The sequence below is a fragment of the Typopeltis vanoorti genome, chromosome 25 (genome assembly GCF_054136105.1).
Source record: "Typopeltis vanoorti isolate ZY-2024b chromosome 25, IOZ_Tvanoo_1.0, whole genome shotgun sequence".
NCBI classification, from domain to species: Eukaryota; Metazoa; Arthropoda; class Arachnida; order Uropygi; family Thelyphonidae; genus Typopeltis; species Typopeltis vanoorti.
Genome location: NC_143573.1, coordinates 53,981,913 through 54,004,717, shown reverse-complemented (window position 1 = coordinate 54,004,717; position 22,805 = coordinate 53,981,913). Strand labels below are relative to the sequence as shown.

At 38.3% G+C, this 22,805-nt stretch overlaps 1 protein-coding gene across 3 annotated transcripts in view; it reads right to left on the bottom strand.

Moving 5' to 3' along the window:
• The window catches only part of LOC150092751 (short transient receptor potential channel 4-like), a 443,103-nt gene that overhangs the window by 88,088 nt on the left and 332,210 nt on the right, over nucleotides 1-22,805 (bottom strand). For all 3 annotated transcript variants that reach the window (XM_090414697.1, XM_090414698.1, XM_090414699.1), the window contains one exon: nucleotides 13,115-13,281. In XM_090414697.1, coding sequence (XP_090270823.1) covers nucleotides 13,115-13,281 — 167 coding nt within the window. The remainder of the gene's footprint in view (nucleotides 1-13,114; nucleotides 13,282-22,805) is intronic.

The following is a 22,805-nucleotide window of genomic DNA, read 5'->3' as shown; positions in this document are numbered from 1 at the left end:
TTATAGGCCAGTTTGTGTGTGTCATCGGTAGATGGTAAGATAGTTACAAGTGGATTTAAAATCTTGGAGAAATTAGTGAGGGACTGTATACAACATTGGGCAGATGAGGGTAATGTTATCTGTGAGAATCAACATGGATTTGTTAAAGGGTGCTCTTGTTTTAGTAATAGGCTAGCCTTTTATAATAAAGTTACAAAAGAGTTGATGAGCGAAAGGCATATACTGCCATTTTCTTGGATTTAGCAAAAGAATTTGACAGGGTGCCACATAATAAGCTGATATTTAAGTAGTAGCAGGTTTGGATGTCAGGTTGGTCAACTGGATTCAGGACTGGCTGTCTGATAAGTATCAGAGAGTTGTGTATGGTGGAGCAGTATCAAGGAGGCAGAAAGTTACAAGTGGGGTCCCACAGTGCTCAGTACTGGGACCTATATTATTTAATCTTTATATCAATGACATTGTCAGTGGACTGCAGGGGATATTCAGTTGTTTGCAGATGATGTGAAGCTGGGAAGGGGGACATGGCGGTGAATTTGAGCTGTGCAGAAGAAAGTGATTTTTAATCGGTGAATAGTCCGTTTTTCCCCCGTTTTTCTACGTTTCTGAGTGCTAAATTGTTTCTCTGAATACAAGTGTACTTCAGTGGTTGTTTTTTGAAAGTTAGTTGCTGTCGCGATATAATATATTTCGGTTACCGTCGGAATCGAATGCATAACGTGAAAGACAAAACGAAGCTAAGTTTTCATTACTGTATTTAGTTATATTTCCTTTTATTTAATTATATTTAGTACTTAAATATTTTTTTTGCTTGTAATTGTTTGTACTTTTTTTTTCTTATTTATTTAATGGAATTTATTAATCGAATAATTATTAAAGATTACGCTACTCAGCAGTAAGGAACGATGGCAGATTCAGCAGCAGTTGCAAGTGGCGTATCGCCAAGTCCTCCGCCATTTAAGAACTCAATCATAAGCAATATCATAAGGGACTTTGTGGCATGCAGTACTTGCGGCATGTTTTCATCTTGGGAATTAGATATGTAGCTTGTGAAAGAGAGCGGAGAGCATATGTGTGCTAAATGCAGGCAGTTGGAGGAAATAAGTGCATTAGAAATATCAATATCCGACTTTCTTGCTCCAGGAACAGGGAATGAATGTAGGAAGACAAGTAGTGTGATAGGAGAGAATGAAAAAAAGATATATATGAATGAGAAAATAATAGTTGATAGTGTGGAAGGTGTGAGTGACTGTGAAAGTTTAGGAGATGGTTTTGTTTGGGAGAGTGAATTTAGATTAAGAGTGACTGACCTGCAGAGGGAGATAGATGAGTTGAAAGAGGAGGTGGAATGTCTTGTGAATGAGAGCAGAAGTATGAAAGATAAGATTAGGAGAATGGAAGATATAAATGCAAGGCGAATCAGAGTAGGAGAGAGAGAGAATTTAGGGAGTATGAGTGAGAGGTATGGGGGTGCTAGAAGAGGAGGGAATGGAAACAGTAGAAGAGAGGGAATGAGAGAGAGGTATGGGAATGCTAGCAGATGAGAGGATGAAAACAGTAGGAGAGACAGAATGAGAGAGGGATATGGAAGTGCTAGAAGTGGAGAAAATGGAAACAGTAGGAGAGAGGGGAAAGAGAGAGATGTGTAGGAATGCTAGAAGAGGAGAAAATGGAAACAGTAGGAGAGAGAGGTATGGGAATGCTAGAAGAGAGAATAGCAGTAGAGGAGAGGGAATGAGAGAGACCTATGGGAATGAAAGAAGAGGAGAGAATGGAAACAATAGGAGAGAGGGAATGGTAAGAGGTATAATGTATGGCGACTCAATGATCCGTGGTGTTCAAGACAGGATGCGTGAGGAGTGTTTGCCAGGAGGAACAATAGAAAGGGTGGATATGGCAATTAATGGGATGAGATGATTGTGATGGTAGGAACAAATGCCTTGAGTGGTAATGTAAGTTGGGCAGCGAGAGAAATGAGATTTTTGCTTGAGACTGTACGGAAGAAGACAGAGAGAGAGAAAACATAGTGTGCGTGTTGCCTAGGTATGATAATGATGAGCTGAGCAGAAGAGCGGTGATATTGAATGGCATAATAGCGAGAATGTGTGACAAGAGAGGACTGGTATATGTGGATGCTTGGAGTGCGTTTGAGGAAAGAGAGGAATTGTATGCGACAGACCGTTTACATTTGAATGAGGAAGGACATAGATATCTCGAGAGATTGCTGTTCTGAACGAGTCAGTGTGTCCCAGGGAGGATGATAGCAGGGGTGGCCTCTTGTGGGAATGGATACTTGGGAGAAGGGAGACAATATCAGGTAACACTGAGCCCAGTGGAGTCTAGAAGGGATAATGCTGGGTATAGAAACAATGGCATTTATATGCTTTATACTAATGCCAGGAGTATCTGGAATAAGGGATAGGAATTGGTGGCACAGATAGCATCAACCTGGCCAAAAATTATTGCAATCACTGAGACGTGATTGACAGAAGGGGATATAATAACAGGAATAGAAGTCGCTGGGTATAGCATTTTTCATCAGGATAGGAGGGGAAAGTGTTGTGGTGGGGTACTGCTTATGATAAGTGATGACCTATGTCATCTAAGAGTGGAGGCATTGGAAGGAAGTGAGATAAATGATTTTGAGAGCGTTTGGTGTGAGGTAGGCAAGACAGGATATTTAGTGGGGTGTTGCTACAGACCCAGGAGCACAGAGGATGGCGACTGTTTAGACAGCTAAGTTTGGCAAGTGCAAGAAGAATGATTGTTAGGGGAGATTTTAACTACAGTAGTATAAATTGGAGAGAGGACGATGCATGTAGCAATAGGGGAATGGAATTTCTAGAATTCTTGAGGGACAAATGTCTTAGGCAACATGTAACAGAGGGAACAAGAGGTTCAAGAGTTTTGGATTTGGTTATAGCATCAGAAGAGTTGATAATAACTGAGTTGACATCTCTCCCATCAGTTGGAGAGAGTGACCATATGGTTTTGACTTGGAAAATGAATAGATATGCAGGAGTATCAAAGAGACGGGAACTTATGTGGAATTATAATGCAGGTGATTATAATAGTCTTAGACATCAACTTCGGGAAGTTTCATGGAGGGAGGAATTGGAAGGCCGGGATATCATTAGTGCGTGGGAAATTGTGAAAGAATATTTGTAGGTAGCAATGGTAAGTTGTATACCACGAGTGAAGAAGAGAACAAAATTTGAAGTAAAGTTGATGTCAAACGATATTAAACAGGAATTGCATGCGAAAAAGAGGCTATGGAAGAGATATAAGGAGACAGGTGAAGAGAAGATGCATGAAGAATATAAGACACATGCCAGAAGAGTGACTAGTTTGGTAAGGAAAGCGAAACTGGAATATGAGAGGAGATTGGCCCTAATAATCAAAGAAAATCCTAGGGAATTTTTTAGCTATGTGGCCAGTAGGAGGAGAAATGATTGTGGAAGAATGATATTGTGGGATAAAAATGGGAATAGAGTGACTGATGCAGAGGACATAGTGGAATTGTTCAATGAACACTTTATTGGAGTATTTCATCCTAAAGGAGTCAGTTTTAATGCTAGAGGGATAGGGCTGGTTCGAGGTTTAGAGGTACAGGAGGAGAGTGTGTTTCAGATACTGAGTACTCTGGATGTCAGTAAAGCTGTGGGACTGGATGGTATTTTACCACGAGTTTTGAGAGAATGTGCTAGGGAACTGACAGTGCCTTTAACGTGGCTTTTCAATGAAAGTCTGGCTTCAGCAAAGGTGCCCATGGAATGGAAGGAAGATAAGATAGTGCCATTGCATAAGGGCAGTAACAGACTGGAAGTGTCTAATTATAGGCCAGTCTGTGTGTCATCAGTAGTTGTTAAGATCTTGGAGAAAGTAGTGAGGGACCATATACAGCATTGGGCAGATGAGGGTAATGTTATCTGTGAGAGTCAACATGGATTTTTGAAAGGGCGCTCTTGTTTTAGCAATATGCTAGCCTTTTATAATAAAGTTACAAGAACATTAGATGAGGGAAAGGCATATACTGCAATTTTCTTAGACTTAGCGAAGGCATTTGACAGGGTGCCACACGATAAGCTGATATTTATGTTGCAGCACATGGGTCTGGATGTCAGATTGGTCAACTGGATTCAGGATTGGCTGTCTGATAGGTATCAGAGAGTTGTTTATGGTGGAGCAGTTTCAAGGAGGCAGAGGGTTACAAGTGGGGTCCCACAGGGCTCAGTACTAGGACCTATATTGCTTAACCTTTATATCAATGACATTGCCAGTGGATTGCAAGGGAATATTCAGTTGTTTGTGGATGATGCGAAGCTGGGAAGGATTATTAGTAATAGTGCAGCTGTGGTAGCCCTGCAAGAGGATTTAAATAAGCTAGATAGATGGGCAAGTGAATGGGGGTGTCGGTTTAATGTGGCAGAATGTGGGGTCTTGAGGTTCGGGAAACATCGATGGGATGCTGCATACTCTATGGGAGGAGTTATACTGGAGGAAGTAGGGGAGACAAGAGATCTGGGGTTGATGATTGATAGAAACCTGAAGTTTAGGGGACATATTGCAAAGGTGGTGAAGGTAACACAGAGGATTGCTGCAATTATGAGAAGGACACTGACCTACAGAGATAAGAGGGTTATCATTCCATTGTATAAGTCTCTGATCAGACCACACTTGGACTATTGTTCTCAGATTTGGTCCCCAGGATTTGAAGGGGATAAATTAACTGTGGAAAGGATACAAAGACGGATGACAAAGATGTTTTCAGGACTGTACAAGGATAGTTATGAGGATCGCCTGAGGGAGTGTGGACTGCAGAGTTTGGTGGATAGAAGGAGAGGTGATATGATTGAGACTTTTAAAGTGTTGAGAGGTGGTTACAGGGTTGACACTAGGGAGTTATTTCACTTGGTTGAACAGCGGGAAGGAGTGATGACAAGAGGCCATCCCTGGAAGTTACGAAAGGAAACTGTGAGCAAGAGGATAAGGAGTGGTTTCTTTGCGTGGAGGGTGATTGAACCATGGAATGCATTGCCTGATGGAGTAGTGGGAGCGAGAATGGTCAATGAGTTTAAAGAGTGGTATGATAGACTTTGTGTTTCCTAGGGGGGGACCTCTCCTCGATGAGTCTTGACAGACTTTATGTTCTTAGGAAGGACCTCCCACGATGAGTCTTTTGACTCTATGCAGGCCTGAATAATAATAATAATAATAATAATAATAATAATAATAATAATAATAATAAAAGTGCAGATGTGGAAGCCCCACAAAGCGATTTGAATAAACTAGAGAGATGGACAAATGAATGGGTTGTGTCGGATTAATGCAGCAAAATGTAAGGTCTTGAGGTTTAGGACACATCGATGGGACACTTCATACTCTATTGGAGGAATTGCACTGGAGGAGGTAGGGGAGACAAGAGATTTGGGGTTGATGATTGATAGAAACATGAAATTCACTGCTCATGTATAGTTGTAACCTTAGTATGGCACAGTATGACCTTTGTAGTTTTTGTGCCAAATAAACTATAAACCAAACCTTAAACCCATTCACTGTTAAGGTGCTCACTACCTCCTCTGCTAATCCATTCCACTCATTCAGCACTCTAAAAGAAAATAACCTAGTCTGCACATCCATATATGAGGGTGGTCTGAGAAGTTCTCGGCCTAACAACGAATTTATAATTTCAAAATTATTTTATTTTTCAACATAATTTCCCTTAAGACCAATATGTTTATTCCAGAAACATTGCAGCACCATTATCCAATCCCTGTAGTGGTTCTCTGTAAGATCTGCAAAATACCCCTCTACAGATGTAATCACCTCTTGATTTGAAGAAAAACGCTGACCAACAAGGAACAGTTTTAGTTTTGGGAAGAGATAGAAGTCAGTGGGAGCCAAATCTGGGGAATAGGGTGGATGTCCAACAATTCATAGTGCAGATCCCTTAATTTTCCCATTGCCAAAACACATTTGTGGGCAAATCATTGTCCTGATGAAAGATATTTTTTTTCCTTCTGTAAACCAGGTTTTTCTCATGAATTTTTTCATTTAGTCTGTTTAAAAGATTGGAATGATATTCTACAGTTATTGTTTTACCCTTTTTCAAGATAATTAATAAACAAAATGCCTTTAGCATCCCAAAACACCGATGCCATGACCTTTCCTGCTGATGGAACCGACTTGGCCTTCTTTGATAGGTGGACAGATGCTGAACAACCAGCTTCTGTCCACTGTTTTGACTGTTGTTTGGATTCTAGTGTGTAATGGTGAATCCAAGTCTCATCCATAGTAATAAATCAGTTTTATGCTTGTTTTGCTCCAAGCACTGTTCAGAGATTTTCATGCAAGTGCGTTTTTGATCTCTGTGAGCAAGCATGGCACCCATCTTGCGCAAAGGTTTTTCATTTGCAATTCTTCATGCAAAATATGTCCTACAAGCTCTTTTGAAATGCCTATAGTCTCAGCAATTTTATGACTGGCGATCAATGATTTGTGGTATTGTTACACTTTTTGGACATCATTCACATGGATCATCTTCAAGGATGGTACGGCCACATTTAAACTTGGCAGCCCATTTCTTAATTGTCGAAAATGAAGGAGAAGAGTGCCCATAAACTTTTATGAACTTCGAATGAATTTCTTTTGGTGTTAAACCTTCTTTTACAAAGAATTTTATAACCACATGATACTCAATTTTATCCCTTTCAAGGGATACAGACAACACTTTTGTTTCAGACAGCTGTACAAAGCAAACTACTTGATAGAATGACTTGCAATTTCACATGGATGCTTATGATAGATGTACCAACTTAGAAAACAAAAAAAATCTTGCTGATAGTGTTGCCATCTATGGTCAAGGCTGAGAACTTTTCAGACCATCCTTGTACATGTATATACTCCAAATGATGACCTTAATATGAAGGTCGAAACATCAGGAAATTAAAAATTATTATTTATAATATGGTTGTAGAGTCCATAATTTGTCTAAAATGAATGAAAGTTGAATTAATGCAAAAGTTATATATTTTCCACATACAAGTAGTAAAAAAGATATGTCCTTTATTATTGAATACTTTGGATCAGAGAATGTAGTAGAAACTTTTTCTGCTTAGTTGCAAAATAAATTATACTTTTTAAGAAATAATATTCTTGTTCAATCCTTTAACCATATGGGATATATATGACCTCTGCATTAATTCAACCTCAGTATCTTCTTGAGTCTGCTCCTGCTGATGAGACCGCAGTAAAGATCAAAACCAGTCTGGGTGGTGACCCTTTCATAATACATAGCATTATGCATGTATGTAAAGAAGTATGGTTTGCATTATGGGATACTAAGGAAATTAATGGAGATAATAAAGCATCTGATATGAAGTCATCAGCATCTACATACAAGAGCTTAGTTATGAAGATACTTCACTGTAAGCTTTGCTTACATTTAGGTATAGGATTAAAACAAGAATATAATTTGTTGGCAAATATAATTTAAATTATACTGCTGCATATTCATCTCAACTGATTTCAACCTTTACTGAAGTTTAACCTGAGAGCTTCTAAATTAGTGGTGAAAATATGATAATTCGGTAGCAGAAAATTTGTTAATTTGCTAGCATAAGTCATTCCTCACAAAAGTAGCAAAATGGCATATTAACACGGTTTGACTATTCTTCAGATTGATGTAATATGACTACATGATGAAACTAATATAAAAACTTTGTTAAACTTAAAATACTTGAATAGTTTCATGCTTACAGGTGCACCTTGTCAGTAGCATGCTTTTTTTGTACATAAGATTAATAGCTAGCCATGTAAATGTATAATAGTAAGCAAGAAAAAAATAAAACAGATGAAAATTAAAATAAAAAAATTAACATGTGAAAGCAGGCATACTGGCATACTAGCTGGTATGATGCATATCATTGCCAAGGTTTGAATATTAAATTTCTGAAGAATGAAAATCAAATTTGGTGCAGAATGAAGCCATGAGGTGCAGAAACAAAACAATGAACAAGAACAAGTCACAGTTATTGCACCTCCATAGAGTCATATGGCTTGACTCTATGAAGATCTAATTATAATAATAATAATAATAATAATAATAATAATAATAATAATAATAATAATAATAGAAGCCAAGGAGGAATAAATGAAGTATGCATTGTAAACTATGAAATAAGAATGATGCATACTATAAAGATTCAAGCCTTAGAAATGAATACAATATAGAGTGACCTAGTTCAATTATAATCTTACTATGAGGAATTATCTGTTTGTTTTATAAACTGTCATGCATATTCAACTTCTCACTTTTTTTTTTTTTTTCTCAAATTAAAATGTCACTTACTCTTTCTAAAGGGGTGAAGTTATAGCAGAGGGCAAGGTTAGAGTTGGAGGTGTTACTATGTGGCAGCAGCAGGAGAAGAAAAAAAAATAAAAAGAAAGAAAGATAAGTATTTGTTACAATTTTTCCAAGTTTTTGCTTTAAATTTATGGAGAGTCTAATCTAGATAGAATGTCTAGTCTGTGGATAATTTGTACTTTAACGTAATATTTTAGTATAGTTTGTTAGTGTTGTCTGTGCAGTGTTTGAATAATGGCAGCATCCACAATTCAGTTTGCCGATATGGTATTGCCAAGTCCTCTGCCATTTAAGGGCTACATTTGATATAGCATACTGTGATTTTGTAGTATGTGGTGCTTATAGCATGTTTGCATCCCAGCAGTTAGAAATGTTGCAGGTGAGAGACCAGGGATGGCATGTCTGCTTAAAATGTAGAAAAATGTGGTGAAACTTGGTGATAAAAGAAATTAGCATAATTGACTTTGGCATTGTTACATCAGAAACAAGTGAATGCCAACCAAGAAGACAAGAGTAACAAGATTGAGGGTGAAGAGTATGAGTGGCATGCAAATAAGAATATAAAATTAGATAGTGTAGTAAGTTTCAGAGATAGATGGTGTAGTTTTGGAAGATGAAGTTGTTGGTGATGACTGGGAGGATGAATGTTGAGTGAGAGTAGGTTGCTTGGAAAGAGAGAGAGAGAGAGAGAGAGAGATACACTTAAGAAGAAACAGAACATATGAGGAGTGAGTTAGGCACGAAAGAAGATATTAGGAGACTGGAAACAGTGAATATGAAGTGAATGAGAGTAAGAGAGAGAGAGAGTTATGGGTTGATAGAAGGGGAGAGAGAGAGAGAGAGAATAGGAGAACCAAGGAGGGAGGGAGGGAGGGAGAGAGAGAGAGAGAGAGAGAATGAGAGGAAATCAAGACAGTGCAGGAACCAGGGATAGAAAGGCAGGCAAGTGAGAGACCAAGGAGAGAAAGTGTGAGGGGAGAGAGTGAGGGGTGCAGGTGAACAAGGAAGGAACAGAGTGGTAAGAGATGTGATGTATATCTGGAGTTGATGATCCATGGATTGCAAGATTGAATGCCAGAGTGTTTGTCTGAAGGAACAACAGACAGTGAGGCTATGGCAATTAAGTGAGGTGAAAGAGTGGATGAGATGATTGTGATGGTGGGTATGAATGACTTGAGAAGCAGCATGAATGGTGATGAGAGATCTTAGTTTCATGCTTGAGGTTTTGCAGCAGAAGAACGAGAGATAGAAGATAGTGAGTGTGTTGCCCAGGTATTATAATGCAGAGTTGAGGAGAAGAGAATCAGTGATGAATGGTATGATAGCCAGAATGTGTTGAAAGAGAGGCTTGAATTATGTGAATGCCTGGTATGTATTTGAGGACAGAAAGGAACTATATGCAAGAGATGACTTGCATCATTTGAATGAGGAAGGATGTAGACATCTGGAGAGAATGTTGTAGTTTCTGAACAAGTGAGAGTGTTGGTGCAGAGAAACTAGCATTATCAGGGTGGATGGTAGTAGGGGTGGCCTCTTGTGGGAATAGTCACATGGGAGAAGGGAGAACACATGGTGTAATACAGAATCCAGTGGAGTCTGAAGGGAATAATGATAAATACAGAAACAAACAGTGACAATGTGTTGATGTTTCTTTATATTAATGCCAGGAGTATCCAGAATAAAGGGGATGAATTGGTGGTGCTAACAGCCAGAGCATGTCCTTATTGGAATCAGTGAGACATGGCTGATTGAAGATGATATACTGACAGAAATAAGAAGTAGCATTTTTTGGCAGGATAGGAAGGGCAAATGCAGTGGTGGAGTATTGCTCGGGATAAGTGATGAGTTGTGTCCTCTCGGGATGGAGGATTTGGAGGGCAATAACATTAATGGTTCAGAGGCATATGGTGTGAGGTGAAGGTTGGTAGGACAGGATATTGAGTGGAGTGTTCATTGGAAAGACCTGGGTTCGATTCCTGTCCATGACGTGAGGAACCTTTATTTTGTCTCTTTTGACTAAAGCTAGTTTAATGGGGTGTTGGTTGGAAAGACCTCGGTTCGATTCCTGTCCATGATGTGAGGAACTGTTATCTTGTCTCTTTTGACTAAAGGTGAGTTAGCCAGTCTATATGGAGATAGAGGTTTTTCCACCTGGAAAACCTCTACCTTTCAACCCTCAGAAAAAGCAAACCGGCCTGTGAAACACACACACACACACACACACGGATCTAGTCATAAAATATATACTTAATCCTTCATTAGGAGGGCTCAACCAGTCCTGAGGGATGGTTGAGGAAAGGGGGGGAACCCCACACAAAATAAATGAATAAGCCAGGCAGCATAGAAGATGAAGAGCAGATGTTTAGGTAGATGAACTTGGTGAGTGCAAAAAAAAATTATTGTTATTGGAGATTTTAACTGCAGCAGCATAAATTGGAAAGAGGAAACTACATGTGGTAGTAAGAGAATGGAATTTCTGAGGAACAAATGTCTTATGCAACATGTAGTAGAAGGAACATGAGGTTCAAGAGTTTTGGATTTGGTTATAGCATTAAAGGAACTGATTGCAACTGAGATGACATCTATGCCCCAGGTTGGAGAGAGTGACCATGTAGTTTTGACTTGGAGAATGAATAGAAATGCAGGAATATGAAAGAGAAAGGAATTTATATGAAATTATAGTGGAGGTTATTATAATAATCTTAGAAATCAGCTTGGAAAAGTTATATGGATGGAAGAATTGGAAGGACCAGATATCATCAATGCACAGGAATGGAACCCGTGAAGAAATGTTATTAGTAACAATAGCCAGTTGTATACCTTAAGTGAAAAAGAGAACATAATTTAACAAAAAGTAAACCAAAACAATATTAAATGGGAACTGCACATGAAAAAGTGATGTGATTATAGAAGGGATATAAGGAGAGAGAGTGGAAAGCAGATGCATGAAGAATATAAGACTTAGGCTAGGAGAGAGAGAGAGAGAGAGAGTGAGTGACTAGTATGGTGAGGAAGGAATATGAGAAAAGATTGGCCTGAGATTCAATGAAAATCCTAAGGAATTCTTTTTTTGTTATGTGGCCAACAGGAGAAGGAGGAATGATTATGGAAGAATGCCACTGTCAGATAAAGATGGTTGTGTTTCAAATACTGAATACCCTGGATATCAATAAAGCAATGGGAATGGATGGGATTTTTCCATGGGTTTTAAAGGAATGCATTAAAGAACTGACACTCCATTAACCTAACTTTTCAATGAGAATCTGGCTATAGGAAAGGTGTCCAAGAAGTGGAAGGAGGGTAAGGTAGTGGCAATGCATGAGGAGAGAGAGAGAATTTCATACTCCCATTAGTAGAATGGGAGTATGAAACTATAGACCAGTTTGTATTTTATTAGCAGTTGTTAAAATTTTGAAGAAATTAGTGAAATATCATATACAACATTGGGTAGATGAGGATAATGTTATCTATGAGAGATCAGCATGGATTTGTAAAGGGACATTTTTGTTTTTAGTAATCTGATTGCCTTTTATAATAATAACAAGTGATGAGTTGATGAGGGAAAGGCATGTGCTGCAGTTTTTTGGATTTTAGAAAGGCACTCAAAAGGGCATCACATGATATGCTGATATTTATATTACAGCACATGGGTTTAGATGTCAGGTTAGTGAACTGGATTAAGGATCGGCTGTCTGATAGATATCAGAGAGCTGTGTATGAGGGAGCAGTATCAAGGAAGCAGTAGGTTGGAAGGGGTACCACAGGTCTCAGTACTAAGACCTGCATTGTTTAACCTTTAATATCAATAACATTGTCACTGGATTGCAGGGGGATATTCAGTTGTTTGCAGATAATGTGAAGCTGGGAAGGGTTATTAGTAATAGTACAGATGTGGAAACCCTTCAAGAAGATGAATACAATGGACAGATAAGCAAATTAATGGGGTATCAGTTTAATTCAGTTAAACGTAAAGTTTTGAAGTTTGGGATACACCGAAGGAAGGCTACATACTCTGTTGAAGGAACCATACTGGAAGAAGTGGGGAGGCAAGGGATCTTGGGGTGATGATTAATAGAAACTTGAAGTTCAGGAGACATATTGCAAAAGTGGTGAAGATAGCCTAGAGGATTGCTGCAATATTGAGAAGGACAATGACCAGCAGAGATAAAAGAGTTGTGATTCCATTATATAAAGCCTTGATTAGATCATGCCTGGACTACTGTGCTCAGATTTGGTCTCCAGAAGTTGAAGGGGATAACTTAACCTTAGAAAGAGTACAGAGGCAGATAACAAAATGAAATTAGGACTGTATAATGCTAGTTATTAGTAGAGACTGAGAGAATGTGGACTGCAAAATTTTATGCAAGAAGGAGAGGTGATATGACATTTAAAGTATTAAGAAGAAGTTACTGGGTTGACACTAAGGGGTTCTTCTCTATGGTAGATACAAGGGGAAATAGTCAGGACAAAAGGCCATCCTTGGAAGTTGCAGAAGCAAATCATGAGCAAGCAGATGAGGATCGGTTTCTTTGCATGGAGGGTGGCTGAACTGGGAATGCATTGTCAGATAGGATGGTGATAGCAAGAATGGTGAATAAGTTCAAGTAGTGGTATGATAGACTTTTTGTTGTCTAGGATGGGCCTCTGCATGATGACTCTTGTGACTTCATGGAGGTTCTGAATGATAATAATAAAAATAAAGTTCCATGAATTTGATGTAATAAACAAGACAAGACATTATTATTAACTTACTTCACAAATGACTGCAACTGAGTTTTTATTGTTCCACTTTCATCAATCCATGTCATTCCCTCATAATACTGATATAATCTGGTCATCACCAAAGCAAAAGAGAAAATTATTATAAAGCAAACAATTAGAAAATATGCAATTTTAATTGCAATTTTCCCAAGAGATATCTGAAATTAAAGAAGCAAACATTTTATTTTGCATGTCAACAACTGTTTCATTTGATGATAATACTAATTAACAAAATATAAGGAAACAGATCTTTAAATAAACAATGTGGAAAATTTCTTTTTTTGCTTGGTTACAAAGTAAATAACTTATACTATACAGGAAATTAATCCTTCAGCCAAGCATGAACAAACAAAGTTTGCAGGTGAAATATCTTCATGAATAGGCTACTCATAATATGAAGGCAGATTTACTTCACTTTAAATTGTACTAGTATCCCATAATGCAAAGCATATTTCTTTTCCAACATGTATGTTGATATGCATTATGGAAATAGTTACTACACAGACCAGTTTCCACCTTTGCATGTGAAAAAGTGAAGGTGTTCGTCATAGTTCTAGAGTAGTACAGGGGAGCAAGAGAGCCTGATAGTATTAGGAGAAAAAAAAAATATATATACAGGGTGTTCGGGATAAATTTGACAGTTTCGTAAGGAAAAAGAAAATCTTCTTTGTATCTATTAAATTTAATGAATTGACAAAAAACATTACAGGCAGAGTTAATTACAATACTATCAACAAGATTTACTCAAAATAACCACCATTAGCATCGATCACAGCTTCAATCCTGCTTCGGAACCTCGAACAAGCTGATGCTACAGTCTCCCTGGGAAGGGGCGCAAAAACTGTTTTAATTTTATCCATTAACTGGGCTTTTGTATTACTGGAAGTGCGATTGGTGTCTTTTTCAACTGCGCCCCATACAAAATAATCCATGGGGTTAAGGTCTGGGGAGTTTGGAGGCCAAACATTTGGACTGGTGAAGTCGTAGAAATTTTCAGACAACCATTTTTGACTTTTCCCAGAGGTGTGGCAAGGGGCCGAATCCTGCTGCCATACATACGGCCTACCATTGGCTACCCTTGTTATCCAGGGCTTTACTACAGTGTTTAGCAACTCCACGTAGCCATCTGAAGTCAACCTGAGGCCCTCTTGGTAAAAATGCGGAGGCATCACATTGCCTTCAGAGGATACACATCCGAAAACCATCACAGTTTGGGGAAATTTAGTCTGCATTACACGAGGAATGTCCTTTGTACTGTATGCAAGCCATCTGTTATTCTGCGTGTTGTGTTTTTGATCCTGGCAAAAGTTTTTCTCATCGGAAAAGAACCAGATTGTTTGTGGTTCCGCAGGATGTTTCACTTTGCTTAGAAGTTTCTTCGCGTTTATCAAACGTTTTTCACGGGCCTTTTCTGTAAGCAGCTGACCTTTGCGGCGCTTGTATGAGTAGTAGCGGAGGTCTTCATTGAGTGCAAGCTTCATAGTAGAGGCAGCAACATTCATTTCACGTGACAAAGCCCGAATTCCAATGCCAGGGATCTTCAACACCTGTTGCTGCAGATTTGCGAGGAATTCTGCTGTACGAACGCAATCAGATCGTCTGCTAGGGATCTTTCTTCTTGCTACATCCTCGTAGTCACCATTGCAAGTCTCTAGTTCATGCCTGATTGTTTTTACTGTATTCAGGGAGCACTGGGCAGCAGTCGTAATATCCTTATTTTGATGGCGGGCACGAATCATCATGATACAAGTTATTCTCTTCCATGATTCAGGTGGGTTCCAGCTATCCATCCTTTCTGACATCTTGTATATGAATGAAGAAGGGTCCAAACTTTTAAATGAAGAGAAGTGTGTGTTAATACATGTAACTTACGGAAAAATATAATTAATTATAAATATGTCAAATTTATCCCGAACACCCTGTATATACAGGGTGTTCGGGATAAAGTGTTTGACATATTTATAATTAATTATATTTTTCCGTAAGTTACATGTATTAACACACACTTCTCTTCATTTAAAAGTTTGGACCCTTCTTCATTCATATACAAGATGTCAGAAAGGATGGATAGCTGGAACCCACCTGAATCATGGAAGAGAATAACTTGTATCATGATGATTCGTGCCCGCCATCAAAATAAGGATATTACGACTGCTGCCCAATGCTCCCTGAATACAGTAAAAACAATCAGGCATGAACTAGAGACTTGCAATGGTGACTACGAGGATGTAGCAAGAAGAAAGATCCCTAGCAGACGATCTGATTGCGTTCGTACAGCAGAATTCCTCGCAAATCTGCAGGAACAGGTGTTGAAGAAAACCTAACATTGGAATTCGGGCTTTGTTCGTGGAGTTGCTAACTGTAGTCAAGCCCTGGATAACAAGGGTAGCCAATGGTAGGTCGTATGTATGGCAGCAGGATTCGGCCCCTTGCCACACCTCTGAGAAAAGTGACTACGAAAAGTGACTACGAGGTGACTACGAGGATGTAGCAAGAAGAAAGATCCCTAGCAGACGATCTGATTGCGTTCGTACAGCAGAATTCCTCGCAAATCTGCAGGAACAGGTGTTGAAGAAAACCTAACATTGGAATTCGGGCTTTGTTCGTGGAGTTGCTAACTGTAGTCAAGCCCTGGATAACAAGGGTAGCCAATGGTAGGCCGTATGTATGGCAGCAGGATTCGGCCCCTTGCCACACCTCTGGGAAAAGTCAAAAATGGTTGTCTGAAAATTTCTACGACTTCACCAGTCCAAATGTTTGGCCTCCAAACTCCCCAGACCTTAACCCCATGGATTATTTTGTATGGGGCGCAGTTGAAAAAGACACCAATCGCACTTCCAGTAATACAAAAGCCCAGTTAATGGATAAAATTAAAACAGTTTTTGCGGCCCTTCCCAGGGAGACTGTAGCATCAGCTTGTTCGAGGTTCCGAAGCAGAATTGAAGCTGTGATCGATGCTAATGGTGGTTATTTTGAGTAAATCTTGTTGATAGTATTGTAATTAACTCTGCCTGTAATGTTTTTTTGTCAATTCATTAAATTTAATAGATACAAAGAAGATTTTCTTTTTCCTTACGAAACTGTCAAATTTATCCCGAACACCCTGTATATATATATATATTTAATATTTTTAAAATATTTTAAAAAATTTATTAAAAATTTAATATTTTTATAATATATATATATATATATTATCATTCATATTTACTCGGTAGATAATGTTATAAAAAATTTGTTTGAATGACTATCATGTCTCTCTTATTTTATATAATTCTTTGCCTGTGATACCTGAAGAAGTTGATTTATTCAACGAAACTAGTAGAATTAAACTTAAACTAAACATTAAACTTTATTCTTTTTCATTCTCGGTATACAGTCATTCAAATTTTTTATATATATATATATATATAAAGGCCTTGGCGAATTTATATCATCATGTAACCAAAGGTTATCTTTTTATCCATCTCATCCAGTTGAATGAACCAAAATCCACAGATGAACTGGTAGTAGGTGGTAGCCTTTTTATCCATATGTTAGCATTCCGTATCTGGGATTGATCTCCAGTCATCCATGCAGTCAACCATAAGATGAAACTAAACAAGGAGACAGAAAATGAATAGTGTGAGAACTCTCACAATAAGAAGAAACAGAATTTTCTCTCCCTGTGATGAGTATTGCATAATGGTGGTAGTTCATAAAGACCTCAAAATTTTGTAATCTCCTAGGCCACTTCTTTCTAAGTATAAAAATAAACAGACTAACAACAAAATTTCTGCAATAAAATATCACTATCATCACCATAATCAAATTCCTGCCATGTACACTGAGGACTCCCTCAGGACATCATCACAGTACTACGTGAAAAAGTGGCATCATTACTAACTTCCCAATGACAATTTTTCTCCAAATTAATCTGCTGTCTGTCAAGATGCCAATATTATCATATCTTATATTTCTGACTTCTAAAGCACTTTTTACTGTATCAGTCAATCTAGTCCATCTAACCTTTACCCTCCCATTATGTTTAAGACTCTACCATTCGGTTTTTATTTACTTAATCTTGCTCAAAACTCTCATATCTGTGATCTCTAGTCTTTCTTTGATCAAGGGTTTTATTTCTAATCCAGCTCTCAGATTCACAAGTTAAAATTGGTTTGAACACTGTCATATACACATCTCATTTAGTATTTTGATGAATTTCTCTCTCTTATTCCATATAAATTTATTCAGCTGACCTCACGTGATACCAGTTTTACTCATTTTGTTGTTGATTTCTATATTTAATTTGCCATCTTCACTAAATATTGTGCCTAAATAGCTGAAATGTTTTACTTGTTCTATAGGTACTTCATTCAGGATGCAATTGATGCTTTCAATATTTCTGACTATTTTCATTGTTTTTATATTTTTATTGTTGACATTTATACAAAATTTATTAAAATACTCATTCAGTTTAGCCAGGGAAACTTGAAGACTTGTACTGGATTTATTTAAAAATATAATATCATCAAAATACAGGAAAGAGCTGAGATTAATATCTCTAATTCTGATATCAGGTTTTTATATCACAATAAAACTAAAATACAGTTTTATTAAGGTATACAAATAGATGATTTCTCATCTAATTGTCTTAAAGTGAAAATCTGATTCTGACATCTCCTATTTATATATCCACAATCAGATTTTCTAGTGAAAATCTGATTCTAGGTTCCCCAGAATCCAGCTTGTTTTTCTCCAAGCTTCCCTTCCACACTTTTTTTATCTATTTCTCAAGTATACTTGCATAAATCTTAATAGGAACACCTCACTAGGGAGATTCCTCTGTAATTCTTCCATTCAGTTTTATTTCCCTTTTTACAGATGGGTATTATCAATGGATCTGTGCATCAGATTTTGTTTGAATAACCTACTCAATACACTGTGCTTTCTCTTGTGGATTCATTCATTGTGATTGAGGGAAGGAAAGAAGATCTAGGGGAAAAAAAATAAAGAAAAGAAAACTTATGAAACTTGATATTCAGAAAAACTTAATAAATTTCCCTGTAAAATGGGAAAACCCCAGTATTTCTGCACTACCCGGTTGACTTTTTCAAATTGGGTAAAAGTTACAAAGATATTTGGACACCTTGAATAGTTATATACCATTTTACTACTTGTATGTGGAGAATATATGATTTCTGCTCTAATACAGAATAAGGTGTGACACCTTTTGGCAACTCGTATATGAAAATATGACTTCTGCATTACTTCAACCTTAGTATCACCTCTGGCTCCCACTGAAGATAACTCAATAAAGGTTGAAACCGGTCTGGATGGTGACCCTTCCCATAATGCAGCATCATAGATGTCTGCAAGGAGATGTGCTTTGCATTATGGGATACTAAGGCAACTAATGTGAAGTCTTAGCTTCCTTATATGAGTTGCCCCAGTCCTGAAAATACTTCAGGCACAAACTTTGTTTGCTTATTCTTGGTTAATGGATTAAACCAGGTATTATAATTTCTTGGTATCATTAATTTATATGATTTCTGCATTGATTTAACCTCAGTATCTTGCTGAATAGATCTCAATATAAGTTCAAATCAGTCTGGACAGTAATCCTTCCTATAATACATAGCAGTATACACATTCAAATGGAAGCATGCTTTGTATTACATGATACTAAAGCAATTGATGTGAAGTCAACATTCCCTCTATACAAGTATCCTATTAGTGAAGAGTCGTCAGTAGTGTGGCCGAGAGATCTAAGGCACTGGTTTGAGGCATTAGTTTCTTTAGAGGCATGGATTTGAATTACACCACTGCCAGTAGTTTTTTTTTTTTTTTTTTTGCTGGCCTGGTTGGCTGAGTGGTTAGCATATCCGCTCTCCAGCCAAAAGCCTGTGGGTTGGAATCCTGTTGTAGGATTGGATGTTTGTGACTGTCTGTGAGAGCAAGGATTATGAATGACATGCTGACTGAAATGTGTGAGGAGATGGGAGTACAGTTTGTTAATGTGTGGAATGAGTTTGAGGGATGAAGTGACCTGTATGGGAGCGATGGACTGCATTTGAGTGGTTATGGTGTGAATCGCTTCGAGAGACTGCTGCTGGAAAGTGGAGAAGTGAATACAGAGAATGAATCAGATCGAGAGGGGAGTGATATGGAAGAGCAGGAGAGTAAGACAGAAGAGATTGAAGAAGTGGATATGAATGGGGAAGTGAGTGGTATGAGTATAGAAAATGAGAGAATGGGTGTGCAAGAGGAGCAGGGAAATGGGGAGGCTCAGGGTGGACAGGGGTACACAGTGTGAGAAAGGTGGATGCTCCAAGAGGAGGTGAGAGCATGTGTAGGCAGGAAAGGAATGGGATGACCAGGGATCAAGAGGAAACAGTTGGAATTGAAAAGGGTTCTAAAATGAAGAAGCAGAAAGGGAAATAGCCCCAGTCTATCATGGAGAGATCAAATCGAGTGAGTGGTATCAGTGGACCTAGCTGTAGATCCAGAAATGAGCTGTTGTGTTTGTATACCAATGCTAGAAGTATAAGAAACAAGACAGATGAAATGGTTGCACTTGCATCTGTTCACCCAAAGACTGTCGGAATAAGTGAGACATGGTTAGATGAGGACGACATGACAGGAATAGAGATGGAAGAGTATGATATGTTTCGTGAGGATAGACAGTCAAACCAGATCAGATGGGGTTGGCTATTAGATTAGTGCACTGGATTGGAGACTGGCTATCTGATAGGTATCAACAAGTTGTGTATGGGGGTGTGATATCCAGGAAAAGGAAAGTCACTAGTGGAGTACCTCAGGGGTCTGTTTTATGGCCATTACTATTTAATTTGTATATTAATGATATTGGCAAAGATTTGGATGGAGATATTCAGTTGTTTGCAGATGATGCAAAGTTGGGACGAACCATAAAGAGTAGTAAAGATGTTGTGGCCTTGCATGAAGACTTGAATAAATAAAGAATTTATGCTTGGTGAGAATATATTGTTGGAGGTAGAGGAAATAAGAGATCTGGGGGTGATGATGGATAAGGATCTAAAATTTAGGGGACACATCACCAAAATTGTGAAGACAACACAAAGGCTTCTGGGAATGATGCGGAGGACACTGACGTGTAGAAGTAGGGAGATTCTTGTTCCGTTGTATAAGGCTTTGATTAGGTCACACATGGACTATTGTGCCCAAGATTTGGTCACCAGTTTTTCAGAAGGATGAAGAGATGTTGGAAAGGGTTCATAGGCAACTGACTAGGTAGTTTCTGACCTCTGGAATGTTGAGTATGAGGAAAGATTGAGAAGATGTAATTTGCAGAGTCTGGTGGAGAGGAGGAAGAGGGGAGATATGATAGAGACCTACAAGTTGGTAAGGGGTTGTTATAAGATCAATGGTGGAGAAGTTCTACAGAGAATAGTGGGAGATCAGGGGAGAACCAGAGGTCATCCCTGGAAACTGTATAAAGAGGGTGTGAGTAGGGGAGTGAGAGGCAGGTTTTTTTCTTGCAGAGTTGTGAATGATTGGAATGCCTTGCCTGAGAGTGTGGTGTCTGCAAGGAGTTTGAGTGTGTTTAAGACACAGTATGATGAGATGTGTGTGTGTGTGATAGAAGGACCTCCTGGATGAGTCTTTGACTCCATGAGGTCTTGGGGTAATAATAATAATAATAATAATAATAATAATAATAATAATAATAATAATAGTGGTGGTGGACAGTAGATCTCATTGGTGTAGATGATGATGGTAGCTGCGGTTCACTGTAGTTGGTGGATTGAGTGGCAGAGATGGAGAGTTTAGAGTAGGTGCCCTCACTCGATGAGTCTTTGGACACCTTGGAGGTATCAGTAATAATAATAATAATAATAAAGACACTTATACCTCCCACGCAAACTTTGTTTACATACACTTGGATATAGGATTAAAACAAGAATATAATTTCTTGTCTACTTCATTTACTTGACTTATGGACATTATGGGAAGAAGGGTAACTAGTGTGGTAAGAAAAGCAAAAGGAGATCATGAAAGGAAATTAGCAATGCAAGCTAAAGAGAATCCAAAACAGTTCTTTCAATATGCTGCAAGTAATAGAAAAATATATACGTAAAATAAGTAAAAGTAAGTAAAAAAGTAAAATAAGGAATGTATATTGCAGAATGATTTTAAGGAAAGCCAATGGTAGGGAGGTAACTGAATCAGTCAAGATAGTAGAATTACTAAGTGAATACATTGCAAGAGTATATCATCCAGGTGGTGACATTACAAGAATGAGGGGAACCAATGGCTTATACAGGAATTGAGATGAATGAAATGGAGGTCAATAGTATATTACAGAACCATAATGTGAATATATCTCTAGGATTGGGTTTAGTCCAGAGGGGTGGAAAGAGGGGAGAAAATAGTTCCATTGAATAAACGAGGCTCAAAGACTACTGTTGCAAATTACTGACTGATCAACATATCAGGAGTCATTGTCAAGGTTTTGGAGAAATTAGTGAAGAGCAAAATACAGGAATGGATAGATGAAAATGGGATACTTTATGGGGGGGGGGGGCAGCATGGTTTTGTGAAGGGTAGATCATGCCTCAGTAACTTGCTTAGGTTTTATAATATTCTAATCAGTAAACTGCAGCACATGGGGATGGATATAGGATTGGTGAGATGAACAGGAGGGTGGTTGATGGAGAGATATCAGAGAGTAGTTTATTCAGGAGTAGAGTGCAAAAGAAGGCCTGTGACTAGTGGTGTGCCACAGGATTCTGTTCTTGCACCACTGCTATTTAATTTGTTCCTTAATGATATAGGAAAGGATCTGAGAGGAACTGTTCACTTATTTGCCAATGATGCAAAGTTGGGTAGAGCAAAAGTGAACACACATGATGTCAAAATTTTGCAGGATGATTTGGATAGATTTAAGGTTATGCATTTTGGAGTGAAAAGATTAGCAGCAGTATATCACATTGGTGGAACTGTACTGCAGGAAATTGATGAAGTCAGAGATTTGGGAGTGTTGGTGGATAGGGAGTTGAAGTTTAGGGAGAACATAGCAAAAGTGGCTAAATCAGCTCATCAGATCACTCAGTTATTGAAGAATACTTTGACGAGCAGAGACAAGCAGGTTATTGTTTCTCTTTATTGAGCCTTGATAAGACCCCATCTTGACTACTGTGACCATATCTGGGAGCATGGGTTTCTTCTTGATGGGGAGGAAGTAGAGAGGATCCAGAGGCGAGTGACCAAGATGGCAGCTAGTCAATGGAATGACCCTTACGACAACAGTTGAAGATCTGTGGGTTACAGAAATTGGTTGATAGGCGGAAAAGGGGGCGATATGATTGAGACATACAAATTACTGAGGAGTTTTTATAAGATTAATTCAGAGGAAATTTTTCAGAAAAGGTCTGGTGGTGGGAGAAATAGGGGCCGTCCATGGAAACTCAGCAAGAGTGTAGTTAGCAAGGGTATTAGAACTAGGTTTTTTACTTGGAGAGTGGTGAATGAGTGGAATAAGCTGTCAGAGTCTGTTGTGGGTGCCATGACTGTGAATGAGTTCAAAGCAAAGTATGATAGATACTGTGCAAATGATGAATAGTTCTTGACATGATCTTTTGATGTTTAGGGCCTCCCTCGATGAGTCTAAGGACTCCTTGGAGTTGCCTGCAATAATAATAATGTTAGTCCCTATTTTTTAAAA